Source organism: Heterocephalus glaber, unplaced genomic scaffold (genome assembly GCF_053883595.1).
Source record: "Heterocephalus glaber isolate CG9 unplaced genomic scaffold, H.glaber_assembly_v1.0 deba00001428, whole genome shotgun sequence".
Classification (NCBI taxonomy): Eukaryota; Metazoa; Chordata; class Mammalia; order Rodentia; family Bathyergidae; genus Heterocephalus; species Heterocephalus glaber.
The window spans coordinates 321,635-346,154 of NW_028258293.1; the positions used below are offsets into that span (position 1 = coordinate 321,635).

General features: G+C 50.1%; 1 protein-coding gene across 5 annotated transcripts in view; it reads left to right on the plus strand.

The window, feature by feature from the left end:
• Ptdss2 (phosphatidylserine synthase 2) overlaps positions 1-24,520 on the plus strand; it is a 30,106-nt gene continuing 5,586 nt past the window's right edge. For 2 of the 5 annotated variants that reach the window (XM_087211186.1, XM_087211185.1), the window contains exons 1-5: positions 3,105-3,371; positions 3,486-3,898; positions 9,552-9,653; positions 18,803-18,885; positions 22,170-22,237. In XM_087211186.1, the coding sequence (XP_087067312.1) occupies positions 3,252-3,371; positions 3,486-3,898; positions 9,552-9,653; positions 18,803-18,885; positions 22,170-22,237 (786 nt within the window). In that variant the 5' untranslated portion in view covers positions 3,105-3,251. Of the gene's footprint in view, positions 202-3,104; positions 3,372-3,485; positions 3,899-9,551; positions 9,654-18,802; positions 18,886-22,169; positions 22,238-24,520 lie in introns of those variants that run through there. The other 3 variants (XM_004851725.4, XM_087211187.1, XM_004851727.4) reach the window with 3 other exon arrangements.

A 24,520-nucleotide genomic window follows, 5' to 3' on the forward strand; every position in this document is an offset into this window, starting at 1 on the left:
CTCCTTCCTCCTCGTCCAAGGCAGCAAGGCAGCTGACCACGCCCACTTCTGGATCCAAAGGTGCCAGGAAACTCGAAGGCAGCAGTGGCACTCCCTGCCCTCACCTTTGCCCTTGGGATCTTCGCCCTATCCTCCCTTGGGAGGAATCTAGCCAACCCTGGTGGCCAGGGACAGGCGGCCTGCCAGAGGCAGCATCTCCAGGTGAGTCGGGTGGGTGCCCCAGGAACCTACTTTCTGTCCTCCTTCTGGCTGTCCTGAGAATTCCCCAGCCCCAGGCCCTGCAGGGAGACCCCTCAGCAGGCAGAGCACCCTCAAGCAGGTGCCTGGGGCTGGGGTCTCCCAGCAGGGACACGTGTGCCTCTCTGCTCCGGCCTAGGTCCACACTGGGATGGAGTCACCGTGCTCTCTCTCCTGTCCTCGAAACTATTTTTAGATGGAATTTCCGCCACTATTCCACTCTTTATCACCAGGAATGGGACCGAGGCCACGCCCGCTGTCCCCAGCCGGAACTGGCCGCTTCCTTTCCGCCTTGCCTGTTCCAGTCTCCTTCCCAGGGGCCCCAAGGCCTTCTCCCCTCACAGCCGCCGGTCTTAGAGGCCTTCCGCGTCCTGCGTGGGCCCGGGCCACTCGCTCCAAGGCAGGGCCTGGAGGGCACACGGGGGTCGCCCCTGCAGAGTACCTGGGCAGGCGGTGGCGGGAAGGAGCTGGGCTGAGTCGCCGACATTTCTGTGCCCGTTTCTTCTGCTCTAACGATACAAAAATGGAACCCAAGGAGTAGTGAAGATCTCAACAGCGTTTGCAGGACGCTGGAAATTCATCAGCACAGAGTCAGGGCTCGGTCTAGATGTAACACGTGGGCTTTCGCCTGGATGCGCCCAGTCCAGGGCTCACAGCCAGGGGGGCCCAGACCACGACCCCTGCAGTGCGCCTGCGTCAGGTCTCTGGGCTGCTCCCCGGCCGCCGCGGCTTGCAGCTCTGCGCTCCGCCGTCACGGTGCGGTAGCCAGGCCAGAGGCGAGCGACACCTCGGTCAGGATTCCAGAGTCTGAAGGGCATTCACGGGCCTGCAGCCACTTTCATGTGCTCAGAGTATATTTCAGTGGGTTTGAGTACTTTCACAGGTAGGCTCAAGAAAGCTGCCAGTACCATACCCTCACCAAAATGAGGTGGGGGCGTTACTCGGAACCCCTCCCCCTTGCGGGACACCTGCAAGCTGCGCTGGTCTGGTCGAAGGCAGAACCCCTTTTGAGATGAGGTTTTCGGGTACTGTATACAGTGAGCAAGTCAGCCCCTGCAGCCAGTTCCTGAGATTAGTGCTTGGTTTCAAACTTGTTTGCCTGATTTCTTCTGTGTCTTTAAAGTTAGCCCTTTGTCTCAATTTCTTTGTCACTATGGCAAGTGTATCCTGGGTTATGACTCCTTTGCTAGTCGCATTTTTAAGTTTTTGTTCTAGAAGGCATGTGAGAGATGAGTGCCTTTCTTCATATTAACTGGTGAACATTTTTATCATCTTTTTGGTACTCATTGACCTCTGCTGAGTAAGAATCATCCTTGATCTTCATGTCTTTTTCTTCTGAGTCCTATCTTCCTGGGAATTCTTTCCAGACACCTCTTGTATGTTTAGCTTCTTGGGAGAGGACTGAATTTTCTTAGGCAGCCTGGGCTGTAGTTTAAGGTAGATACTTGCCTAGTGCGCACAGAGTCCTAGGTTTGATCTCTAGCAATGAAAAAAAAAAATCAGTGCAAAGGCCCCAGTCTCTTCCATGGTCTCCATTTGCATCATCAGATCCCTAAAGCTGAACGGCCTTGCTATGTCTGATCCCCCTTCACCGCCCCAACTGGCTTCTGCAACTCCTCTCGTGCCCCCATTTTTTTCAGACATTTTTTTACATAGTCTAGGCTGCTTCCAGCTTTCAATCCCTCTGCCTCAGCCTCCCAAGTGCTGGGCTTACAATCCTGCCCCACCACACCTACTCAGACTCACCTCTGCTTGGTGCAGACTGACAGACCACAACAGGGTCAAAGGACCAACGAGTGCCTGGCCCCTTATCCTACCGCTCATCGAAAGTCCAGGAACTTAAAAGCAGTTTTTTCTAAGAAACAGTGACTCTTCAGTTGGGCCTACAGATGCCAAATAAATAACTAAAAGCAGAACAAAAATTGACCTTCATTTTGTAAAGCTTTGGGTCCAATCCATTCTCAGCTCTGCATATAGACATGTCAATCATTTGGAGTCTAAAAATTGGCAAACTTGATTAGCCCTAAATTTGCATAACCTATCTCATCCCTCTTCAAGATTGAGGGCGCAAATTTTTTTAAAAATATGTTCTGTGTTTTGTTTTTTTGAGATAGGATATCATTCTGAACTCACTGTGTAGCCCAGGCTGGTCTTCAACTCAGACCCTTCTGACCCAACCTCCCAGATGCCGGGATTGCACAATGTAAAGATTTACAGGGACATTCAGCTACACTCAGAAGTCTCCATTGCCCATAACCTGGAGTCACATTGGATTCCAGCAGAGCCTCACAGTCCTGATACTCCTCAAGAGGAAACAGCCGTCTCATGGGAACAGAACTGCCCCCCCCAAGCCAGAGATTTTTATGGAGTTAGGAAACCAAGAATGAGATCATGATCAACCCTAGTCTTTTACAGCACCCTGTAAGGCTGGCCCTTTTCCAACCTCTGTCCCCTTCTGTTCCTCAAACTGAATCCCCTTCCCTATTTTCTTTTACTTTCCTTTGTTAGGGGGCTTGATCTTTGTCAGAGGTGTGCTGTACCCCCTTCATTTTCTCTTACTTTGCTTTTTTTTTTTTTTTTTTTTGCTACCTGGAATCAACCTCAGGCAGGCGCTGCACCACTGAGCTATATTCTCGGCCCTTCTTACTTTCCAATTAAAACTATTTTCCCCTGTAAATTCTTGCTTAATCCCTAAATTTTAATTTCCATTATCACTGAAGCAGTGGCCTGGCAAGCAGGTGACAGGCGAGTCCCCGCTCCCCTTCTCTTAAAGGAGACCGGTTTCTTTTTCAGGTTGACACTTGTAGCCACAGATTTGAACCTCTTTCATCACTCAAAGGACCGATACCTTTCCGCAGCGCAGCTGCTGCTGACGCTCTTTTGCACGGATGCTTCCTATCAATGGGCCGTGTGATTCGAGGTCTTTTGCAACGGCCCCTTTCCTGCACGTTCCCATCCTCTGCACTTCCTATCAGCAGTAGTATTAACCCGCTGGACACACCACTTCTGTGTGTATGACCACCCTTTCACAGGCAATGGGCTCCTATCACAGTATCTCGGGATCGCAGCCACGAACAGCGGACACCAAGCTCCGAGAACGGTGTTCGTGTCTCTCCGGCGGCCGGGACTACGTGGTAACACTTTTTAACCTTTTGAGGAGCTGCGAGGTTGTCTTTCAAGGTTACTCAGGCTAGTCCTTTTAATTTATGTTATTTTATTTTATTGCGGCTTCCCGACCGTGTTAACAGTGGGAGCCGACCAAAGGCAGAAAGTTTTGCGCCGGGGAGACGCCGGAAGCATACGGACGGCAGTCACCTAGCAACCAGACGGCGTCCTTCCCGGCAGGCCCTGCGCCCGGCACCCAGCGTCCCACGCGGCTCAGACGAGCACTACCAGTCCCACAATGCCCCGCAGTCCCGCCCCTCTCTGCGGAGACCCCGCGAGGCTGCGCCGCGACCCCTGCCCCGCGAGCCGCCTGCCAGTCTGTGCGGGCGGGCCGCCATGCGGAGGGCCGAGCGCAGAGCTGCTGGGGGTTTGCGGTCCGGGTCTCCGCGACCCGAGGGCCGCCGCAGCACCGAGTCCGAAGTCTACGACGACGGCACCAACACTTTCTTCTGGTGAGGGCCGGAGACGGGAGGGGGCGCCCTGCCCCAGGCGAGGGGTGAGCGGGCCCGGGGAGGTCTGGAGACTGGGACAGGTCTGGAGGCCCGGGTCTCGGCGGTGAGCAGGCCAAATGGAGGCCCCTCGGGGTCGGTCGAATGCATTTCCCCGCGCTTTGGAAGGGCTCGGTTCCAGAATGAGCTCAGGAGGCTTTCCTGGCCTTCTCATCCGACGTTCGTGCCCCTTGAATTTCTACTCTGCGGACCAGCACTCCTGAGCGGCCCCTGTAATCGCTCTGCTTCCCCCGTGCAGTGGCGTGAACTGGCCCCGTGAGCGTGGCGTCTCGCTGGGTGTCAGGGTTTGCTCGGCGTTGCGAAGCGAAAGCCCTACTGCTCTGTTCAGTCCCGTCTGTCCTTCCCATCCCCCTTCCCGCCCCTGCTGCACAACTTGGCTCCAGGCAAGCCTTGAGGTCAGGCTGCACCTTCTACCTTTGGTGAGATGTCAGCGGATGTTCATCTGGGACTGACTGACAGGTCCCAGGTATGCGTTCTGTGACCTTGGGCTAACCCTTCACCTTTCCTCAATTGTGAGAAAGACAAAACCCATAGACCAGAAAGCATGGTTGAAGAGGGAAAAGGCTTGACCCTTCTTTATCGCAGAAAGTTCATTTCCCATTCAGCTGAGCTGCACTGGAGGCTCAGGGTGGGCTCTAGGGATAGGGGCCCAGGAAAATCCAGAGATAGACTATACTCCAGGAAAGGGAAAACAGCTCTAAGAGAACTGACCTGTGGTCTTGTCAGAGAGCAAGTCTAATCATGGGGCGGGCACGGGGAGATGGTAGGGGAGGGATTGTGCTTTTCAGGGAAAGGTGCCAGATCTCTGAGGGGCCCTGTCTTAATCTGACTTGTATCTCTGGCTTGCAAGTGGGAGTGGCAGGTGAAACTCTGGAGAGATAAGGTCAAGTGGTGGGAAGACTGGTGGGGGGGCGTGGGGCCACATTTGTCAACACACCAACCCTGGGCTATGGTCAGCCAGCCCTGCTTTGGGAAATATGCTGGTGGCTATGGAGCCATAGAGAAGGAAAGAAGGCACTGGGGTGTGGCCACAGAGTTGGTGCCGTGTGGATTCTCTAACCTTCAGGGCCTTGTCATCATCCCATGTCCTGCCGTGCCCCTCAGACAAGACTGTCCTCCTATAATATCTCCTAGAACCCCTGGGCATGCAGAGTCCTGGAGGAAGTGGTTGGGCTCACTTTTCATGTTTCACATTCGTTATTTGTTTATTGAGCCACCCATCCAGCACATATTTTGGGGACCCTTACTGGGTGCTATTAGCATTTAGGGGGCACAGCAAAGAATTGAATGAGCACTTAGACTCTGGCATAGCTCTGAACTTGAGAAAGCCCAGAAAGTGCTGGCTGAAGGAAAAATGAGAAGCAGCAGAAGTCAGAGCACACTCTTCTCCCAGCTTTAAGAAAGCCTGTACTGGTCTCTGAAAGCACAGACTGGCAGCCCTCTGGGGTCTGCTCACAGGGGTGCTGAAGGCACAGATCCCTGGAAGTAGCAGAGCTTACCCATGGAAAGGCTGGAGGTCAGAAGACTTACCAGGAGGATACAGCCTGCCTAGTGTCATGTACCACCTTTGTGCATCTCCTGGGCAGGTGGTTTCCCCTCCCCCCAAGCTTATTGCAGAGGAGCATGGGGCAAGTTCTTACTGCATCTTGGGGAGGCAGAGCTTTATGATTCCTCATAGAGGTGACCAGTAGCTTGCCTAGTAAAAATGACTTATGCTCCCTGCAGAGCCATGCTGCCAAGCTCCTTCTCAGTACTCCATCACAGTCTTGCTGTGCTAGGAATTTTTTTTTGGTACCGGGGATAGAACTTGGGTCCTTGTGCTTGCAGGCCAGGCAGCAGAACCACTGAGCTAAATCCCCACCCCGTGCTAGGATTTTAAAAGCTCTTATTTTGTGTTTTAGAGATTTTTCATTTTATGATGCTGGGGATCAAACCCAAGGTCTCTTGCATGCTATATAAGTGCTCTATACTGAGCTACATCCTCAGCCTGTGTTTTATAGGACCTTAATAATGAATGTTACAAAAAGTTAACATGAAATAAAGATGAATTTATGGGCCACTGATGACCTGATATCCCAACACTTGGGAGGGTGAGGAAGGAGGATTTTGAGTTTGAGGCCAGATTTGGGCTACATAGCAAGTTTGGTTTTTTTGCGGGGGGGGGGGGGGGGGGTACTAGGGATCGAACTCGGGACCTTGCGCTTGCAAGGCAGGTGCTGTAATCACTGAGCTAAATCCCCAGCCCAACATAGCAAGTTTAAGACCAGCTTGGACTATTTAGTAGTAAGACCTTGTCTCAAGCACCACCTCCTCCAATGAATCTCAAAAAAATGTATGTTTGTAGAAATGTCTAAGTTCCAAAATTAACAGAAGAAATTTTTATCTTTAGTGTGGGGTACTTGGCCAAGGACTGAATGGTTAACCTGCAGGGCAAAAGCACTCAGGCTCTCTGAGCAGTGAGTGGTTAGCTAAGTTTAGGTTAGTGAATTATGTTGTGTCTGACTGGTGTCCTTCCCTTTTCCTCCACAAGCTGCCTATCCTTGAGATAGTTCCTTGCACAAACTGCTTATTTCCTGCTTTTCCTCTTACGCTGAGATGCTAAATAAGAGCTGCTACCCTGGTAATGTCCCGCTCTCCATAGAGATGGCCCCTGTGGGCCTTTGGTGTTCAGACAAGTCTCATCTCCCAACTGCTGTAATCTTTCCATCCTCTGCACCACCATGATTACACCAGGAATCAAAGTCAGGACCTGGCGCTTGCCAGGCAGGTGCTGTGCCACTAAGCTACATCCCTGGGCAGGTTTTTAGTTTTGGTAACTACTTGTTAGCCACAGGACCTGCAGTTTGGGTCAGAGGTGGCAAGGGTGCTGCCTCCTGTGCCGTTTGTAGTGTTCATGTGGCTGTCCAGCAGAGAAGCCCTGGGAGTGTTAGGGCCACTCACAGGCACTCTATGAAGCTCAGTCTCCCATACCTTTAAAACTTGTCTGAAGAGCTTTTCAGACCATCACCTTGGAGAGACATATGGGAACATTGCTCCTGATGATGAAGCACTATGGGTGCCCACACTCCCCAACCAGCTCCCACCGGAGTGAGGTCTGGACACTTTGAGAATTTTTATCTTGTATCTTAGAACTTGGTGCTCTAGTGAACCTTCTCCATGACCTGGGACTCTGATGCATCAGTATCTTATTTGGCCCTGCAGCCTCAAGGGTACCTGGGAGATCTTAGGTACCCCAGCTTCCAAAAGATGCCTTTCTCAGCCCCTGCGGGTTAGGGCTTTCCCAGCTTTGCCCACATCTGGGAAGCATGACTGGTCAATTGATGTCTTTTTGGTCTCGCTGGCTGTTGGGCCAGGAGGGCAGTGTCACAGCCTGGGAACCTGTGGCAGGCCATGGGCAGGCCTGACTCTTGGCAATGCCTTCATGCTCTCCTCATTGGTCTTAGCACGCCTGCCTTCCTACCACTCAGCATGGTGAGTGTGGCCATCTCTAAAGAGAGACAACTGGATATTTTCCACTCCTGGAAGGGACCCAGTCCTCATGCCCTACCCCCTATAGAGTGACTAGTTCTGTGCCTAATCATGGGACCCAGACCTGTGTACTGCAGGACCAGGGCAAACAGGCAAGGTGGAAAGAGCTGCCATTGTGCACATCTGGCACCTAGTGGGGCAGGGGTGTCCGCCTCAGGAGTCACTCAGTTATTTCCGTGTGTGTAGATGCACATATGCTGTGTGCAGGCAAGGAACAATGAGATGGGTTTACTTTTCAGCAGAAGTTAATTCTGCAGTTTTGAAGTCTGTCCTTCTGTAAGTCTGATATGCTGGTGTTCTGACCCACTCTCCTCCTATTGCTATGGAAAGGACAGAGTTGGGTCCTCCTTATTCCTGCTTCTGCTTCCCCAGGGCCAAAGGGGCCAGGTACTCAGTGACTTCTTGAGTGACAGGGCGAACATTTACCTCAAAGGGCAAAAAGTTACTTATTTTCTAGGTGTTGTTTTGTTCGTTTGTTGGTTGGTTGGTTGGTTTTGCGATACCTTGAACCCAAGGCCTTTGCATTGAGCTATATCCCCAGCCCTTTGTATTTTTTATTTTGAAACAGGGTCCTACTAAGTTACTAAATTGCCCAAGCCAGGGCCAGGGATTTAGCTCAGTGGTTCTGCCGCCTGCCTCGCAAGCCCAAGGTCCCAAGTTTGATCCCTGGCACACCCCCCCCCAAATTAAATTGCCCAGGCTGGGCTTGAACTTGCAATCCTTCTTCTTTAGCCTCCCAGAGTGTTGAGATTACGGATGTGTACCACCTTTCCCAGATTTTAGATGATCTTCGTGGGATTTTATTGGAGAAGAGCTTAAGTACCTCAGGGTGGCCTTGAACTTTACTATGTAACCCAAACTAGCCTTGACCTCAGTATCCTCATGCCTCAACCTCCTGGGTGCCAGGATTACAGGCCTGTACCACCACATCGAGCTCAATCTTTGTGTTTTTAGAGAATGCAAATATTGGGGTCCCGCTGAGCATGGTGGCACACTCCTGTAATCCCAGCACTTGGGAGGCTGAGGCAAGAGGATCGATGTGAGTTTGAGGCCAGCCTGAGCTGCATAGTGAGACCTTGTCTAAAAGAAAAATTGTGCTCCCTAAGAGGCTCAACGGATGATCAGAGCTGCCCTGGCTGGCCGACCACTAGAAAGGCTATAAGATCGCTGTTACTGGAAAGTAGTAGTGAAACAAACAAAAAACAAAGCACTGAAGTCCCTTTTCAGACAAGCTTTAGGGGCTGGGGATTTAGCTCAGTGGTTCCACCGCCTGCCTTGAAAGCACAAGGACCTGAGTTCAATCCCTGGTACCAAAAAAAAAGACAAGCCTTAATTGTAACTGAAGCTGACATCTGTCCATGCCGTGATTACTGTGTAGTGAAGATATACAGGACTCTTTAGTGTCCAGCCAGGACCCTGTCCTGTACAGGGTGATTTGGTGCATGCCATGTGAGAACTTGGTCATGTGGTTGATAGGGAAAAAGTTTGAGACAGCTTAATAGGTTGAAAATTAAAGTAGTTGTAGAAGCAGAATAGGTAGTGTATCCCTTTAAAAGCTTGCCTTGGCCGGGTATTTAGCTCAGTGGTTTTGCCGCCTGCTGCGCAAGCGCAAGGACCCGAGTTCAATCCCCAGTACCAAAAAATAAAAAATAAAATAAAATAAAAGCTTGCCTTACCCCATTACTTTTGTTGTTTAAAGTGAAGGTTATATAGCTCCTTTGGTCTGTAGCTCTACTATAGGTAACATCCTAACTCTGAAGAACAAAGTTGCAATGCTTGGGCAAACTTGTGGTATATGTGCCTTAACTGTCATGTGTTTAGGACTGTAATCAGTAACAGAAACCACCTGTATCTAACCAGTAAACAGGAATTGGAACTTTATTTACTTAACAAAGACCACTAGGGATGAGATAATGACTAACAAAGGTATAAAAGAGGAAGCAGAACAAAGCATCAGGGTGGACACTGACCAGACCAGTTTCTGGTGGTCCCGTCTGCTTGCAAGTAAAACTTTTATATTTTACCTGAATTCTGTTTCTCTGTGTATTTCTTTCCATGATTTCTGGAACATGGTTTGTCCTCTGACCCTGCCTGTATGTTTTTGGATTGCAGGCGAGCCCACACCTTAACTGTGCTGTTCATCCTCACCTGTGCACTGGGCTATGTGACTCTCCTGGAAGAAACACCGCAAGACACAGCCTATAACACCAAGAGGTAATGGCTGCCTGGCATGGAGGGTGGGGTGTCCTTGTTGTCCTCAGGCTGCCAGGGCTCCTCACCTCCTGCTGTGTGTCTGAGGCATCAACTGTCATAGCTACCCTTGGAGCCGCATGGTGCTCCCTGCCCAGGAATGGTCACTAGGACCTGGCCACAGTTTGCACTGCAGAGACGGGAATGTGCTATAGCATCTCCTGGGTGGTCCCCTGAGCTGGCACTATTCTAGAGTGGCTTTGATGGTAGCACTTTTTAAGTATTTAAACCACTCCAAGACACCAGGTGGTCATCCAGTGGCCACCTGTGACTTCACTTCCCAGGATTTTCCACACCAGGCCAGTCACAAGGATGGTCCTTGCCTGGACTGCATGGTCCCTGAGGCTGTTCTCTAGTATGTACCACAGCTGACTCTAGAGTTCATTTTAGTTCTGAGTTTTCTGAACATCAGACCGATCACTCCTGTTGCTCCTCTGGTCCTCGGCCTTGGTGCTTTCTGCTGTCAGGGACCACGCCCTGCTGGTCTGATGGGAACAGAGGTGGAGCAAGGTGCCCAAGGCCCATCAAGGCAAGGGCCATGAGACAGCCTTGGTTAGTGGCCTCCAGGCTTGTGGGATGTGGTCGTAACAGCTCTGAGCCAGCACTTTGCTTTAGAACAGCTGCAGCCTTAGTGTCTGTCATGAAGATTAGGTGGTATCCTCAGTGGGTGCGATACGGACATATGGGTGTGGTTGGCACACCCCACTAGGGATCAGTGATCTGTGAGGGCAGCTGTAACCACACTGCAGCTCACCATGAGTGTGGTAACATTAGGTGCTCGGCCTGTCTGTCCACCCATAATGGACCTAACAGAGCTTACATCCTTGGTAAACCAGGGCTTCTGGTGCAGAATTGCTGTCAGACTATAGGAGAGCAGCCACTTCCCCAGCCCCTCTGCCCTCTCTTTTCCTGGCCTGGCAGGCACCTGTTCCTGGGCTGTGCTTTCTGGATTTTCCTCCCAGCTGCCAGTCAGCTTCACTGGCTCTTCCTGTTTTTCCTGCATCTTAGGTACCAGCTTGCTCACAGGCCCATCCCATCTGCTGTGTCCAGCCACCCTGTGCTGGACCCCATCTGCAGGCCCACCTGGCCATCTTTCTTTGTCAGGTCGGCCCTGAGTTGTAAGCAGCCAGGAGTGGGTGAGGAGTCTATGTCGCCTCAGCCCCGGATCTGGCTTTGCTGCACTGTTGCCTGTTAAGGGACCACTTGGGGCCACTGGGCAATGGTGTGCAGGCAGGGAGACTGTCAGCAGGAGCCTACATCTGCCCAGAAGGGCTGTGGAGAGATGAGTCTTCCTGTGAATTCATCTCTTGGCCTTGGACATGGAAACATCTGTGGCATCTGGTGAGCATAGTGGGAAGAAGAGTCCTAAGAGAAAGGACTTGGCTACACCTCAAGAGGAGTTTTCCAGGGGCAAGGGATGTAGCTTAAGCCCTAGGTTCAATCTCTTGCACCAAAATTAACAACAATAACAACAGAAAAAACGGTTTCCATGAGGCAAGTGACATTGGTCAGAGATGTGCAGTTCCAATATCACTGGGCAAAAATTGTCACAGGAAGAAGTTACCCCTCCCCTGAAGATCAGTCTATGATCAGGGTGTTGTTCTGGGAAAGCCTCTAAGGGTGCCACCAGATCCCTGCCAGATGAGTCACAGAGCCAAACCCTACCCCAGGCCCTGCATTCAACACTGGGAAGACTAGAGCTGGAGGGCCAGGGCCTCAGACCCTGCAGCTACTGTGGCCCCTGTGTCTACCCTCCCCAGGGCTCTTGGGCACTTTTCACCTCCGAAGTCTGTATTTTGGGGACACTGGACATCTGTTTATCATACTCACTGCTCCCCCCATTCCTCTTCAAGAGCATGAAGGACCTGTCCCTGCTGCCGTAATTCTAAGGCTGGGCCCTGGGACCTGCTTTTGGTTCCTCTTGGGAGACTCTGGTCACCCCAGGTCACACTGCACCATCCCCAGCACTGCTACCTCTTCCAGAGAAGTCACACTGGGTGCGTCTGTCCTGGCTCCATTCTCACCACTTGCTCTGGACCCACAGGCTTCACTGGAAGCCTGTGGCAGCCAGGTATCTCCTGCCCAGGTGCTCAGGGCACCCAGAGGTTTCACATAAAGAAAACTTACTTTTGTCATGCTGGGGATCAGACCCAGGGCCTCACGCATACCAAGAAAGTGCTCTACCACTGAGGTGTGCCCAAGATTTTTTCCCCCAATACTGGGGAGATTGAACTAAGGGCCATTGCATAGTCCTTTTTTATCTTTCTTTTTGTTTCTTTTTTTGTACCAGGGATCGAACTTGGGTCCTTGTGCTTGTGAGGCAGGCAACAAAACCACTGAGCTAAATCCCCGGCCCCCAAAATAATTCTTAAAAATAGAAACAAACAGGACGGGGATTTAGCTCAGTGGTTCACCGCCTGTTGTGCAAGTGCAAGGACCCAAGTTCGATCCCCGGTACCAAAAAAAAGAAGCAGATGATAATGTAAGTTTCTTTTCAATGATCCAAGATAAATTAGTAGTATAAATGAAACAAATTAGCATATACATTTTAAAATGTTCTTGAAACAGGTAATTTGGGGAAGTATTTGAACTTCTACTTCCTGTTTATCTCTTCTATTTTACTCTTTATTTGTATATTTGTATTTTTTGTGTGTTTCTTATATAGGAGAAACTGTGATACTTGAGCTTGTGTGTCTGACTTATTTCACTTAACATTATGTTCTCAGGTTGAGTCCATTTACCTACAAATGCTTCAGGTTTTATCTTTCTTTATGTAAGCATAGTACTTGATGGGTTTGATCCCCATGCTGTACAAATACTACAATTTCCTTCTCCATTCATCTGTTGATGGACATATACCCTGTTTCCAAGATCTACCTATTATATAAATTGTGCTGCTAGGGTGGGGGATTTAGCTCAGTGGTTCCGCTGCCTGCCTCGGAAGTGCAAGGTCTAGAGTTCAATCCCTAGTACCAAAAAAATAAAAAAATAAATTGTGCTGCTATAAACATGGGTATGCATGTATTCCTGTCATATGATTTTAACTCTTTTGGGAAGATACCTAGGAAGGGGATAGCTAAGCCAAATGGAATTTCTATTTTTAGTTTTTTGAGGAGTTTCCACACTGATTTCCAGAGTGGTTGTACCAGTTTACTTTCCCACCAACAATGCAGAAGAGTTCTTTTTTCCCACATCCTCTCCAGAATTTGTTGCTATTAGATTTTTTGATGTTGGTCATTCTTTCTGGGATAAGTTGGTATCTCAGTATAGTTTTAATTTGCATTTCTCTTCTGGGCATTTTTTCATGTATTTGTAGCCCATTTGTGAGCATGGGGTGAGAAGTGTTTATTCGTCTCAGTTGCCCATATTTTGACTGGGCCTTTTATTTTGGGGAGTATAATTTTTTTGATTTCTTTATGTATTCTTTTTTTTTTTTTTTGGTACAGGGATCGAACTTGGGACCTTGCACTTTCGAGGCAGGTGGTGGAACCACTGAGCTAAATCCCTAGCCCCTTAATCCCTGGCCCTCTTTATATATATTCTTGGCATTAGTCCTCTGCCTATGGAATAGATGGCAAAAATATTTTCCTGTTCTGTAGGCTGTCTCTGTACCCTGTTGGTTGTTTGCTGTGCAGAAGCTTTTTCATTTGATTGCATTTGGCCTGGATTCTTGGTGGGCTTGAACTTGTGGTCCTTCTGCCTCAGTTTCCCAGAGTGCTGAGATTACAGTGTGCCACCATCTCTGGCTCCAAGAATTTTTAAAATTTATGCATACGTATGTATAGATAGATAGATAGATTTTTTTGGTTTTTTGAGACAAGCTCTTGCTATGTAGTCCAGTCTGGCCTCAAATTCCCAGCGTTCCTCCAACCTCAGCCTCCTGAGAGCTGCCACCACACCTGGCTTAACATGTATATTTTTAAAGTTAAAAATTTGGGAAACAGATTTGTTTTCATTAAACTTTTTAATTTATGCATCTATATCATTGTTCCTTTTGTGGATGTACTGGTTTGGTACTTGGTTTGTGATGGGTTTTTTCCTGGATTTTTAAGACAGTTTCATCATGTACCCAACTGGCCTTGGACTTGCTATATAGCCTAAAGGTATGGTTCATGTGTTCTGACAAATGTGCACACCTATGTGCCCACCACAGAGTGGTGGCACGGAGTATTTTCTTCACCATCTGGCCCAGACCCGTGCTGCAAACCTTACCATCGGCCCCAGCAGCATAGGCCTCACTGTGTGTCATGTTTTGTACAGTAGGACTGTTTTGTGTCCTCCTATGTCTGCACTTTCCCTGCAGAACAATGGCCATGTGCCATGTGTCGTGTCTCTGGGTGGACTTGCACATTCAGCCTTCATTTATCTGTGTGACCTGGGGGAGATGACAGGCTTTCTCACCCTCATATTTAATTAATTTTCTATTGCATTTGCAAATTTAGTAAACTAGACCTCTGTAAACATTGTAATCATATTAAGCACATGAGTTACACAGATGTAAATGTGAATAAAGTAGCGATTGTTTTTTGCGTATCTGTAATATGTATAAAGTCAAATACACGGCCAGACGTGATAGTGCACACTTGTAATCCCAGCACTTGAAGGGCTGAGGCAGGAGGATTGCTGTGAGTTTGAGGCCAGTCTGGGCACCATGGTGAGTTCAAGGCCTGTCTGAACTATACAGCCAAACCCTGTCTCAGAAAACAACAAAAAGTTGAATATACGCTGTGATGATAGCGCTGGACAGGAGCAGTGTAGGACCGACACTAGGAGCCTCAGTGATCCCCAGACGGGGTCATGACACAGAGCAGACCCCCCAGGAGCAGCCACTGGTCTGTGACTGACGGGCTAGGCTACGTAGCAGGGAGGACAGTCTCCCACAGGTGAATGTCCACACGCCAAGCCCTACTCCATCTGCATTCACAGAGCTTTCCAAGATGGATTATAAATTGGCCTAGATCCACAATTATACATCCTCTCAAGGAGAGCACAGTGAGACGGCCCTGGGCTTGCTGGTGACTGTTGAGGTGTGCCACCAGGGGCACTAGCACAGAAAAGAAGTTGGTGAATTGGACTTCATTAAAATTAAAATTGATGCTTTGTAAAAACACTGTGAGTGGAAAGACAAGCTGCAGGTAGTTTGCAAATTATTGGTAAACGCATATCTGATAAAGGACTTATATTCAAAATATGCAAAGAACACTTAAACCAGACTAATAAGAAAAGAAACAACCCAATTAAAAACTGGACAAGGGGGCCGGGGATTTAGCTCAGTGGTTCTGCCGCCTGCCTCACAAGTGCAAGGACCCAAGTTCGATCCCCGGTACCAAAAAAAAAAAAAAAAAACTGGACAAGCTGGTTGTGGTAATAAGTGCCTGTAGATCCAGCTGTTCTGGAGGCTGATGCAGGAAGATTCACCTGAGCCCAGTTTTGAGATAATCTGGGCAACATAGCAAAACCCTGTTCCCAAAAAAGAAATTATTTAAATTAAGAAAATAAAAACTGGCAGAAGACCTAGACAGATCCCCCACCAAGGAGAAGATACATTAGGGAATTGCAAATTAAAAACCACAAGATACTGTGCCACTATACCTTTGTTGGAAGGGCTGAATTTAAACAGCACACACACTGGCAGGGATGGGAAACAGCAGCTCAGGCTCATTGCTCAAAGGGAGAAGTAATCTGGCCACGGTGGGAGGCAGCTTGTGTCCTGCACTCCATGTGTCCTTTTACCGTCGGATCTAGCATCAGGCTCCTCCCTGGGTGTTTCTCCAGTTGGAGTGAAACTAATGTCCACATAAAGACCACATGTGAGTGTTCATGGCAGCTTGTATGTAATCACCAAAAAGCAGATGCGACCAAGATACCCTCCTGCAGTGAGTGCCATGGAAGCTATAGTCTGAGTGTTCTGTTCAGCAGTAGGAAGACCTCTCACTCTTTGTACTATGGCTCCTGCGTTCTGCAGGAGGAAAGGCAGATGGTGGGAAGGACAGTAGCTTCAGGAGAAGGGAGAGAGGAGCCCACAGAGCTTGGGGCATTTTTATGGCAGCAAGGCTGCTCGGTCTGCTCCTGCAGTGGTGGAGATGTGCCATGATGTGTTTGTCAAACCATAGAATGACACAGTGAACCCTCTGCGTGTGGACTGAAAACCAGTTGAGGCTGCTGGGGACCCCAGAAAGCAGACAGACTGTGGAGGGAATGTCTCTTCCACATGCACTGAGGCTTTGCTGAAGCCCTGGGAGGGGATGCATGGCTCTGGGGATGGCTGGATCTGTAAGGCCAGGCAAGGAAGCTGCACAGAGCTGCGTGCTGGCCGGTGGTGCTGGGCCCACCAGGTGTGGGTGACAGTCTCCATTGCTGTGCATATGGTTGTGTGGTGGGTGCTGGAAATTTGTGGGGCTATAGGCCATCACCTGTGTGGTTGGTGATAACATTGGAGACATCAGTAAGAGCTCAGGTGTAGCTTAGTGAAAATATAGATTGATATAAGGAGAAATACGTGTAGTATTTCGGCTTTCTGTATGTGTGGGTTCTAAATCTTTGGATTCAACCAATTTTGGAAATATGTAGGGGGAAAATGCATTAATTCTAAACAAGGACAGACTTTCTATCCCAGAATAATACATTGTAGCAACTATTTATATAGCAGCTACATTGTGTCAGGAATTATAAGTAATCTAGAGATTATTGAAAGTACAGGGGAAGATTTCCTAGGCTACATGCAAATACTGTGCTGTTTCATATAAGAGTCTTGAGTGTCCTAGGATTTTGGTATCTTCAGGGCATCCTGAAACCTACCCCCACAAACACTTAGGATGCTTGTATAGCAAAGGCACCCATTAGTGCAGTGCAGACAGGTGTGTTGTTCTCTGTGACCTGAGGGCTTGCAGCCAACCACAGCTCGGTGGCAGTGAGCACATCCAGCACCCAGATCTTGGCCTCTGATGTTCTCCAGTAAAGGGCCAGGGCACCTTGGAGAAGTGGCAGATTCTGGGGCTGGGGCAGGAAGTAACTAAAATGAGCCTGGCCCTTTCTCTGGTAACATAAAGCCCCACAATGATGGGTCATGACAAAGCAGTACAAGAGCCAAACAAAAGAGCCCCCGTGGTCAAAGCTGGAACAGTTGGGAGCAACAAAATCAGTAGTGTTGGGACATAGCCAAGTATAAAATAAATATCCACAAGTCCATGCTGATATTAGTGATTAAATAAGTTCATTGTTTGAGGAGAAAGGACAGATCTCCCGTGTGAAATTCCAGGTGACCTCCATAGACACTGCACCCTGGGGAGCAGGAGTCTAGGTCCCCACACACGTGACTGTGCACACTACACCAACCCCTTCCAGCGAGCAAGGCGGGGGCTGCTGTGGAGACCAGGGAGACACTCAGCCAGGTGCTCACGGTCAGCATCAACAGTCACAGCCCTGGGGACAGTGGGGACCCGGAGTGACTTGATGAGAGGCTGCGCTGCCCCTGGGGTTTCCTCCCTAAGCCCCACCACCCTGTGTAATCATGAAGAAAGCAGCAGACAAAGTGGACAGTGGAGATCCTGCAGCACAGCCGCCCAGGTCCTCAGAGACAGCAGAGTCCAAAGCTCTGTCCCTGCCGACAGGCGCTGCAGAGGCTGAGGACTGAATGTCTCGGGGTCCTGGACGGGACGCTGGGGCCAAAAAGGACATTGGGGAAAGCTAAGGAGATATGAAGCATGGACTGTATTTCAAAAGCATATTAGTTCTCCTTTTAAGTTACTCCTTCACCCAACTGCACCCTGGTACTAAGTTCTTAAGTGAAATGCACAAGGCCAGGGATTTAGCTTACTGGTGCTGCCGCCTGCCTCGTGCAAGGTCCTGAGTTTGATCCCTGGTACCAAAAAATAAAAAAAAAGAAATGCACAGATCTTACCTAGTATTAAGTTCTTATAAATTGGCCATAAAAAGTCATCACAGGCACAGGGATGTATAGCCGCAGAGACCCTACGTGACACAGCTGAGTGTGGCCGAGGACTGGGATGGCCCCAGGCAGGTGGGACACAGGCTCCTGTCAGGGCCTCAGGCAGGTATGCCAGGCCTGAGTCCAGCTCCCTGCGGTAGCCCTGGCTGGTGCCATCCTCACCTCCCACCCTGCCTGAGGCTACAGTGACAGGCGTGTGCCTGGCCTGAGCCAAACGCCAGGGCTCTGCTCCTGTCCTGGCAACAGTAGTGTGGGACCTGGGGCTTGTGGAGCCTGGTCCAGAAATTCACATGGTGCTACTGGGGCCACAAATGCCCAGCGGAGTTGGGACCCTTAAAACTGGCCCAAGGCTGAGCACATAATCCCAGCACTCTGGGAGGATGACAGGAGGATCATGAGTCCAATCCCAGCCTGGGCAACTTAGACTGTGTCTCAAAAGTAGGAAAGGAGATGCAGCTTAGTGCAAAAGCCCCGGGTTCCACCCTCAGTATCATGAAAACACCAAAAACAGAACAAAAAAACCTGGGCCAAGAACTGCCCTGGTCCTGAATGAACAGAGCCTGGTCTGGCTGCAGAGGATGGACGGGCAGCCCTCTGTGCTGCTTGGCCCCAAAACCCTGTGTGGAGTGAGCTCCGGGGGTAGAGGGGGAGCTGGCGGTCTCCTCCTCCTGTGCCAGGAGCTCTGCCCCTCCATCCACATGGCCCTGCTCCTCCTGAGCACCTGAGTACAGTGGAGTGTGGCCTTAGCCTTCCATGTGACATAGGGGCCTCCTTGGTGTTGGAGGAGATGGCCCCAGTAGGACAGAAAGTTCCTAGAGATCCTGCTGGGAGCAGTCAGCAGCCCTAATCTTACAGGGCTCCAGGGATTGTCATGATTGTGGTGTAGAAGCTTAAGGCTTTCAGTGTTTATTAACTGGGCAACACAGACACTGTAAACAACAAGCAGCCCCTAACACAAGGGCACTTGAGTGTGTTGCCACCTCAGATGGTGGAGCTGGAGAGAGGGAAATGCTGGTTCCAGAAGTAGGTGCTATGTGGCCAGCTTCCTGCCCTGCCCCAGCTGCCAGGGCTGCCCGAAGCAGGGGTCCCCAGGGTCCCTACCACCTCCCACCTCTGCCTGGGAGACACTTGCACACACTGAGGGCTGTTTGTTCTTTGTTTGCAGAGGTATTGTGGCCAGTATTTTGGTTTTCTTATGTTTTGGAGTCACACAAGCCAAAGATGGGCCATTTTCCAGACCTCATCCAGGTAACTCGCCATTTCTCTCTCCGTGTGTGCCCTGTGGCCTTCTGTCCTGAGCGCCTGGGTGTGAGTGTCCTGTTGCCCCTCCCAGCTCCTCTTGACACAGCAGGTTCCTTCAGAACCCAGCCTGCTCCCTGCTGCCCTGTGGGTGTCCTGCCCCCTTCCTGCAGACAGGGTGCTCCAGGGCCGAGGGGGGGCTGGGGCCTGGGGTTGCTGCTCCCTGCCAGCCTCCAGCCTCCACCCCGAGCTCTGACAAACCCTGGGGCACCCTGAGGATCTGAGAGCTGAAGGGCCATAGGCCTCTCTCTGCCCTGCGCTGGCCCCAGGCTCCAGTTGCCTGGATGCCCAGCTCAGCCACTGTGGTATTGGTTGGATTCCCTCCAGGGTCACTGCAGAAGAATTAGAAACACTTTTATTTTCTGTCTCAATAGAGATTTCAGTTGTGGAAAACACACAAAAAACTAAATTCTGATATGTTTATATATATATATATATATATATATATATATATATATATGCATAGCTTCAAACACTGGAATCATACTGTATGTAGCTTTTTATTGTTTGTCTTTATTTTTTGAGACGGGGGTCTTAGCACATTGCCCAGGCTGCCTCAAACTCCTGGGCACAAGTGATCTTCTGCCTCAGCCTCCAGAGTAGCTGTGACCCCAGGCATGTGCCACCACACCCAGCTGGTTTTTAGTTATTGGGATAAATTAGGCTATGAATGTCTGCATGTAGTCTCTGTGTGATTAGCCGATTATTAATCTAAGAAAACATTCCAGGAGAAGCACAGAGTTAAAGGCTGAGCCTGCCAGCCCTGTAGATGGGCACATCTGCCCAGGGTCCCGGGGTGCCTTTGCCTAGCAGGCTGCCCTCCGCAGCCATCCTTGCTCGGCCCTGTGGACATGGTGGGAGCTGCTGTACTGGGTCTGGAGTAACCAGGCAGGGTCTGCTCAGTCAGGCTTGCGGACCAGAACCAGGGACAAGTGAGGTGCTTGAGCCACACAGGGCCCACATGCCAAGTCCCTGCAGGCTGACTCGATGAGCAGCTGAAGCATAGCCAGTGCCTGCCCTCTGCCTTGAGGCCCATCAGGCTCTGATAAGAATGCATCGCGTGAGTGGGGACCCTAGCTTCTCAGGTGCCTAGTAATGTGGTCCTTCTGTCTGACAAACATAGACGCTTCTGGAAGCTTTCAGCTGCATAAGTGTTGCTCTGGCTTCCCGTGTTGGTTCTCTGTCTCCTCCCTCATGTTGGGAGAGTGCTTGTTTCTGAGCTTTTCTTCTGGGTGCTGCTCAGCCTCTCTTTGGTCAACATAGTTGGCTTTATAAACTCATGTTCTTTGGCAGTCTCTGCCTTATGCTTATGGAAGCCTGTCCTGGAGGCACCGCACATCTTTTAACGTAGGCTTGGAATCCCCTCATCCCTGTCTTCCCGTCAGACACATGTGGAGGGCATGAGAGAGGCCACTCCGGGTAGGCGTGTCGGGGGGTTCCCAGCTCCACAGAGTGGTCCCCACAGGGCTGTGCTGTCCGCCCCTCAGCTCGAGGCATAGGAGCAGCCTGGCCAGGCTGCCATGCTGTGGCCGTGAGCAACTGGACCTCCGTGGAGACACAGAAAGGAGGTTCCAGCTGGCCTGTCTGGGGAACTCTTTATTTGGAAACTTGTAATTGGCTGCAGTTCATTGGAGAAGGCCTCCCTCCCTCCCTGGTAGTTTTGTTTTTGCTGTGACAGTGCTGAGGGATCAAGCCCAGGGACTCATGGTGCTAGGCAAGCATTCTACCCCTAGCTACACCCCAGCCCAGCCCTGGTTCTTACTTTCATCTGCAGCTCCCGCCCAAAGGAAGAGTAGTCAACTGTCCCCAGTTCTGCTGAGGCTGCCCCTATTCTCCTTCCACTCGGTATTTTTGTTTTATGGTGCTGAGGATTGAACCCAGGGCCTTTGCTGTGAGCTACATCCCAGCCCTTCCCCTTGTTAATTTTGAGACAGTGTCTCATATCAGGCTGGGCTCAGACTTGCTATCCTCCTACCTCAGCCTCCCAGAGTGCTGAGATTCCAGGTGTGCGGCCCTGCACTGGGCTCCCTCTCAGATTTTGTTTGAAGTACTCTACTCGGTGTGGGCCTGGAGTCAGGGGCACCAATGCCAGCAGTTGTTCGTGGAGTGATGAGGGACACATAGAAGGCGAATGTAGAGGTGGACCTAAAGATTGGTGAGAATTCAGGACTAGAACCAACTTCTGAGCCCGACTTCTGAGGTGGGACCCTCCCTGGGAGGGGATATAGGAAAGACGAAGTGCATGGCTGAAGAGACATGGTCAGCCCGAGGTCACCTCAGACCTGGCAGCATGAGGCACCTGCAGGGCTGTGTGGCCTCGCAGCACTGGGCACTCCTGGAAGAGCCCCCGGTAGGCTGCACCACAGCCCCTGAGCCAGCTAGTGTCTCCCCACACTCCTGGTGTGGAGTTTGGAAGCCTCGGCTGTTCGTCTTATGCTGCAGAGCCATGTTTGCACATTCCCAGGAGCTTGCTGCATGGTTAGTCAGCTTCTGGGCAGCCACTGTGGCCACTGCGTGTCAAGTAGCACAGCCCCCTGGTGCTGCTTTCGGCACCTGCACAAGCAGTTTAGGGTGTCTTCATGTGGAATGGTCATTGCACTAATGTATTTTAAGAACTCAGTTGTCTTAGAGACAGAAAAATAAAAGTTCATACCTATTCATGATAAAAAGCATATTGGATTGAAAAGCTGTTTGTTTGTTTGTTTGTTTGTTTGTTTTTGTGGCCTCGGGGCCTTCATATTGAAGCACATTTTTGTATTTAGTTTTGAGACAGGATTGTGCTGACTGACCTAAGCTGGGCCATAACTTTCAGTCCTCCTGCTTCAGCCTCAGAGTGCTGGGATTATGTCAAAAGATTTTCTTAGCATGATAACAGTATCCACCAAAAGCCTGCTTCAGACCTAATCCTGCATGCTAGAAGCAGTGCTGGTAGATGCAGGACAGGGACATTTGCCATCGCTGCTTCTGCCTGACAGTTAATGGGCCTTCTGTGCCACAGCGATAAGATGAGGAGCAGAAGAATTCAAAGATTTAAGGACTGGAAAAGAAGAAAATAAAGAGAACACATTCTACATTTCAGAGACTGTGTGCTCAACCTGAGTGTGACCTTGTTCTATAGAGGCTCTGCCCAGGCACATGAAGGCCTGACAGATGCCATGTCCAGCAGCCGTGGGGCTGGGCAGAGGTTGGAGACCAGGCTGCAACCCTGATGTTCCTGTTTCTTGTCCTTGTAGCTTACTGGCGATTTTGGCTTTGCGTTAGTGTGGTCTACGAGCTGTTTCTCATCTTTATCCTTTTCCAGGTAAGTGGCTTTTCTTGGTCAGATAAACTGGGAATAGATGACAGCAGGCTTTGCACACTTGGCCCCAGAGCACTCGCAGAAACCAGGCTGGACCCATTAGGGCCAGGATGCGGGTGCAGGTGGGACAGGCTATTGTGCCCAGACAAAGACAGGACAGTGGGCCAGGTTGGGAGTCCGGTGCATGTGAGAGCCAGCTGTTGCTGGGTGTCTGGCTCTTTGGTACTTTCTCCTACCTGGCTTCTGTTCTGCAGGAGGCCCAGTGAAGTTGGGAGCTTACCTCCTTCCGGTCGTCTTGAGCCAGGGCGTGCTACCCTAAGAGCTGGTTTGCTGAGCTGTACTCTGCTTTGCCGAAGAAACACACACCTTGGTGGTCTTGGGCCACAGAGTGCTCTCCTGAGAGACCTCAAAACCTGCTGGTGTGTGGCTGGGTTGTTTATGGTAGCAAATGGACTGCTGAGGGCAGGCATGCAGTGCTGTGAGTCTGCATACACATCAGATTGCGGAAAACCCTTTGCAGTAGGACACGAAACAGTTGCATCTCACCCCAAACTTTCTCAAGGCCCCCTTGATATTCCTGTACTGGAGATGTGCCATCCTGCCTGCTGCTTCTGTCCATCACCAGAGTTTGTCTCTGTATGCGTGGAACATCACAGTGGGCATCCCAGGTGCGGTGTCACTCCCGCAGAAAGGCAACTCCTTGGTCCCCACGTGGGGACATTCCCATCCAAGCTCTGTGTGGATATGTCTGCCTTTCTCTACAGCTGCAAGCTCGCTGGTCCCACCAAGTGTGTATTTACCATCCACACTACTGTGCGTCTTCACCCCACCAGGGCTGACTTGAAGCACCCACTGCTTTCCGTCCTGGCTCTGTGCTCTTGTGTGGGTCCAGGGGTTAACTGCTGGGTCTGTGGGCTCTGATGAGTAAGAGCCCTGCTGCTGAGTACAGGTTGTGTGTCACTGTGGTTTGATTTGCCTGGGATATGACTGAAGTCCAAGCTTAATTCACATTTCCTTAGTGTTTACTTAATGCCTGTTTTCTGGCCCAGGATCCACTTCAGGTCGCCAAGTGACACCTGTCACCCCTTCTTGGACTCTCTGAGTTGTGTAATTTCAGACTGTCACTGTCTCTCATAACCAGGCAGCTCTGAGGAAGTCTGTCCCAGTATCTAGTACAAGGTCACACATTGGAAATTGGGACATATGAGTCCTCAACTTTTCTTCTTCAAGATTGTCTTGACTCATCTGGTCTCTTGCATGTCCAGATCAATGTTAGGATCACCTTCCTGGCTCTGTAAAAGGAGCAGGTGAGATTTTTTTCCTTCTTTTTTGGTACCGGGGATCAAACTCGGGACCTTGTGCTTGTGAGGCAGGCACTGGAACCGCTGAGCTAGATCCCCGGCCCTTTTTTCCTTTTTTATTATTGCTGGGAATCCAGGGCCTCACACATGGTAGGCAAGCACTGAGCCCCGTCCTAGCCCTAGAGGATGTGATGTTGGTGGGAATAGGTCAGTTTTAGGATATTGTCATCCCAACACCATCAAGTCTTTAGTACATGAACACAGGCTGTCCTTCGGTTGGTTTAGATTGTCTTTCATTTCTTTCAACCGTGTTTGGTAGTTTTGAGTATAAGTTTCACACTGTGTTAAATTCATTTCCCAGTGTTTTATTTATTTCAGTGGTGTTGTAAGGGGAATTGTTTCCTCAGTTTCATGTTTGGGTTGCTCGTTACTAGTGTACAGAAATACAGCCTATTCTTATATTAAGTTTGTGTCCTGAGACATTGTCCATTGGCCCAGCAGTTGGGATTTTCTGTGTCCTCTTTTCGCCTGTGCCTGGCTGGGCCGCCGCTGGGGTGTGAGTGGGTCTCCTCTCCTTGTCCCTGATCTTAGGGCGCCCACCATCTTTCCCCATTAACTGTGTGTGCTGTGGCTTCTGGTTGCCCCCGCCAATTGGAGAGAATTCAGTTATATTCCTAGTTTGCTGAGTGTGTTTCTCCAGAAAGCCCGTTAGGTTTTGTCACATGCATTTTCTACATGGAGTGAGATGATTCTGTGAGTTTTTACTTGATGTGAGATGTCACTGATTGACTTTCTCATTTCAAACCAACTGTGCATTGCTGGGCTAACTCTCACTTGGTCGTGGTGTGCAAACCTGTTAGCATACTCAGGACTTCATTCTTAATGTTTTGCCTAGGGTTTTGAATCCGTATTCCTAAGAGATGCTGGTCTGCAGTTTCCCAGAATGTCTTTTTCTGGCTTTCGCATCAGAGTTACTTGGGATTTG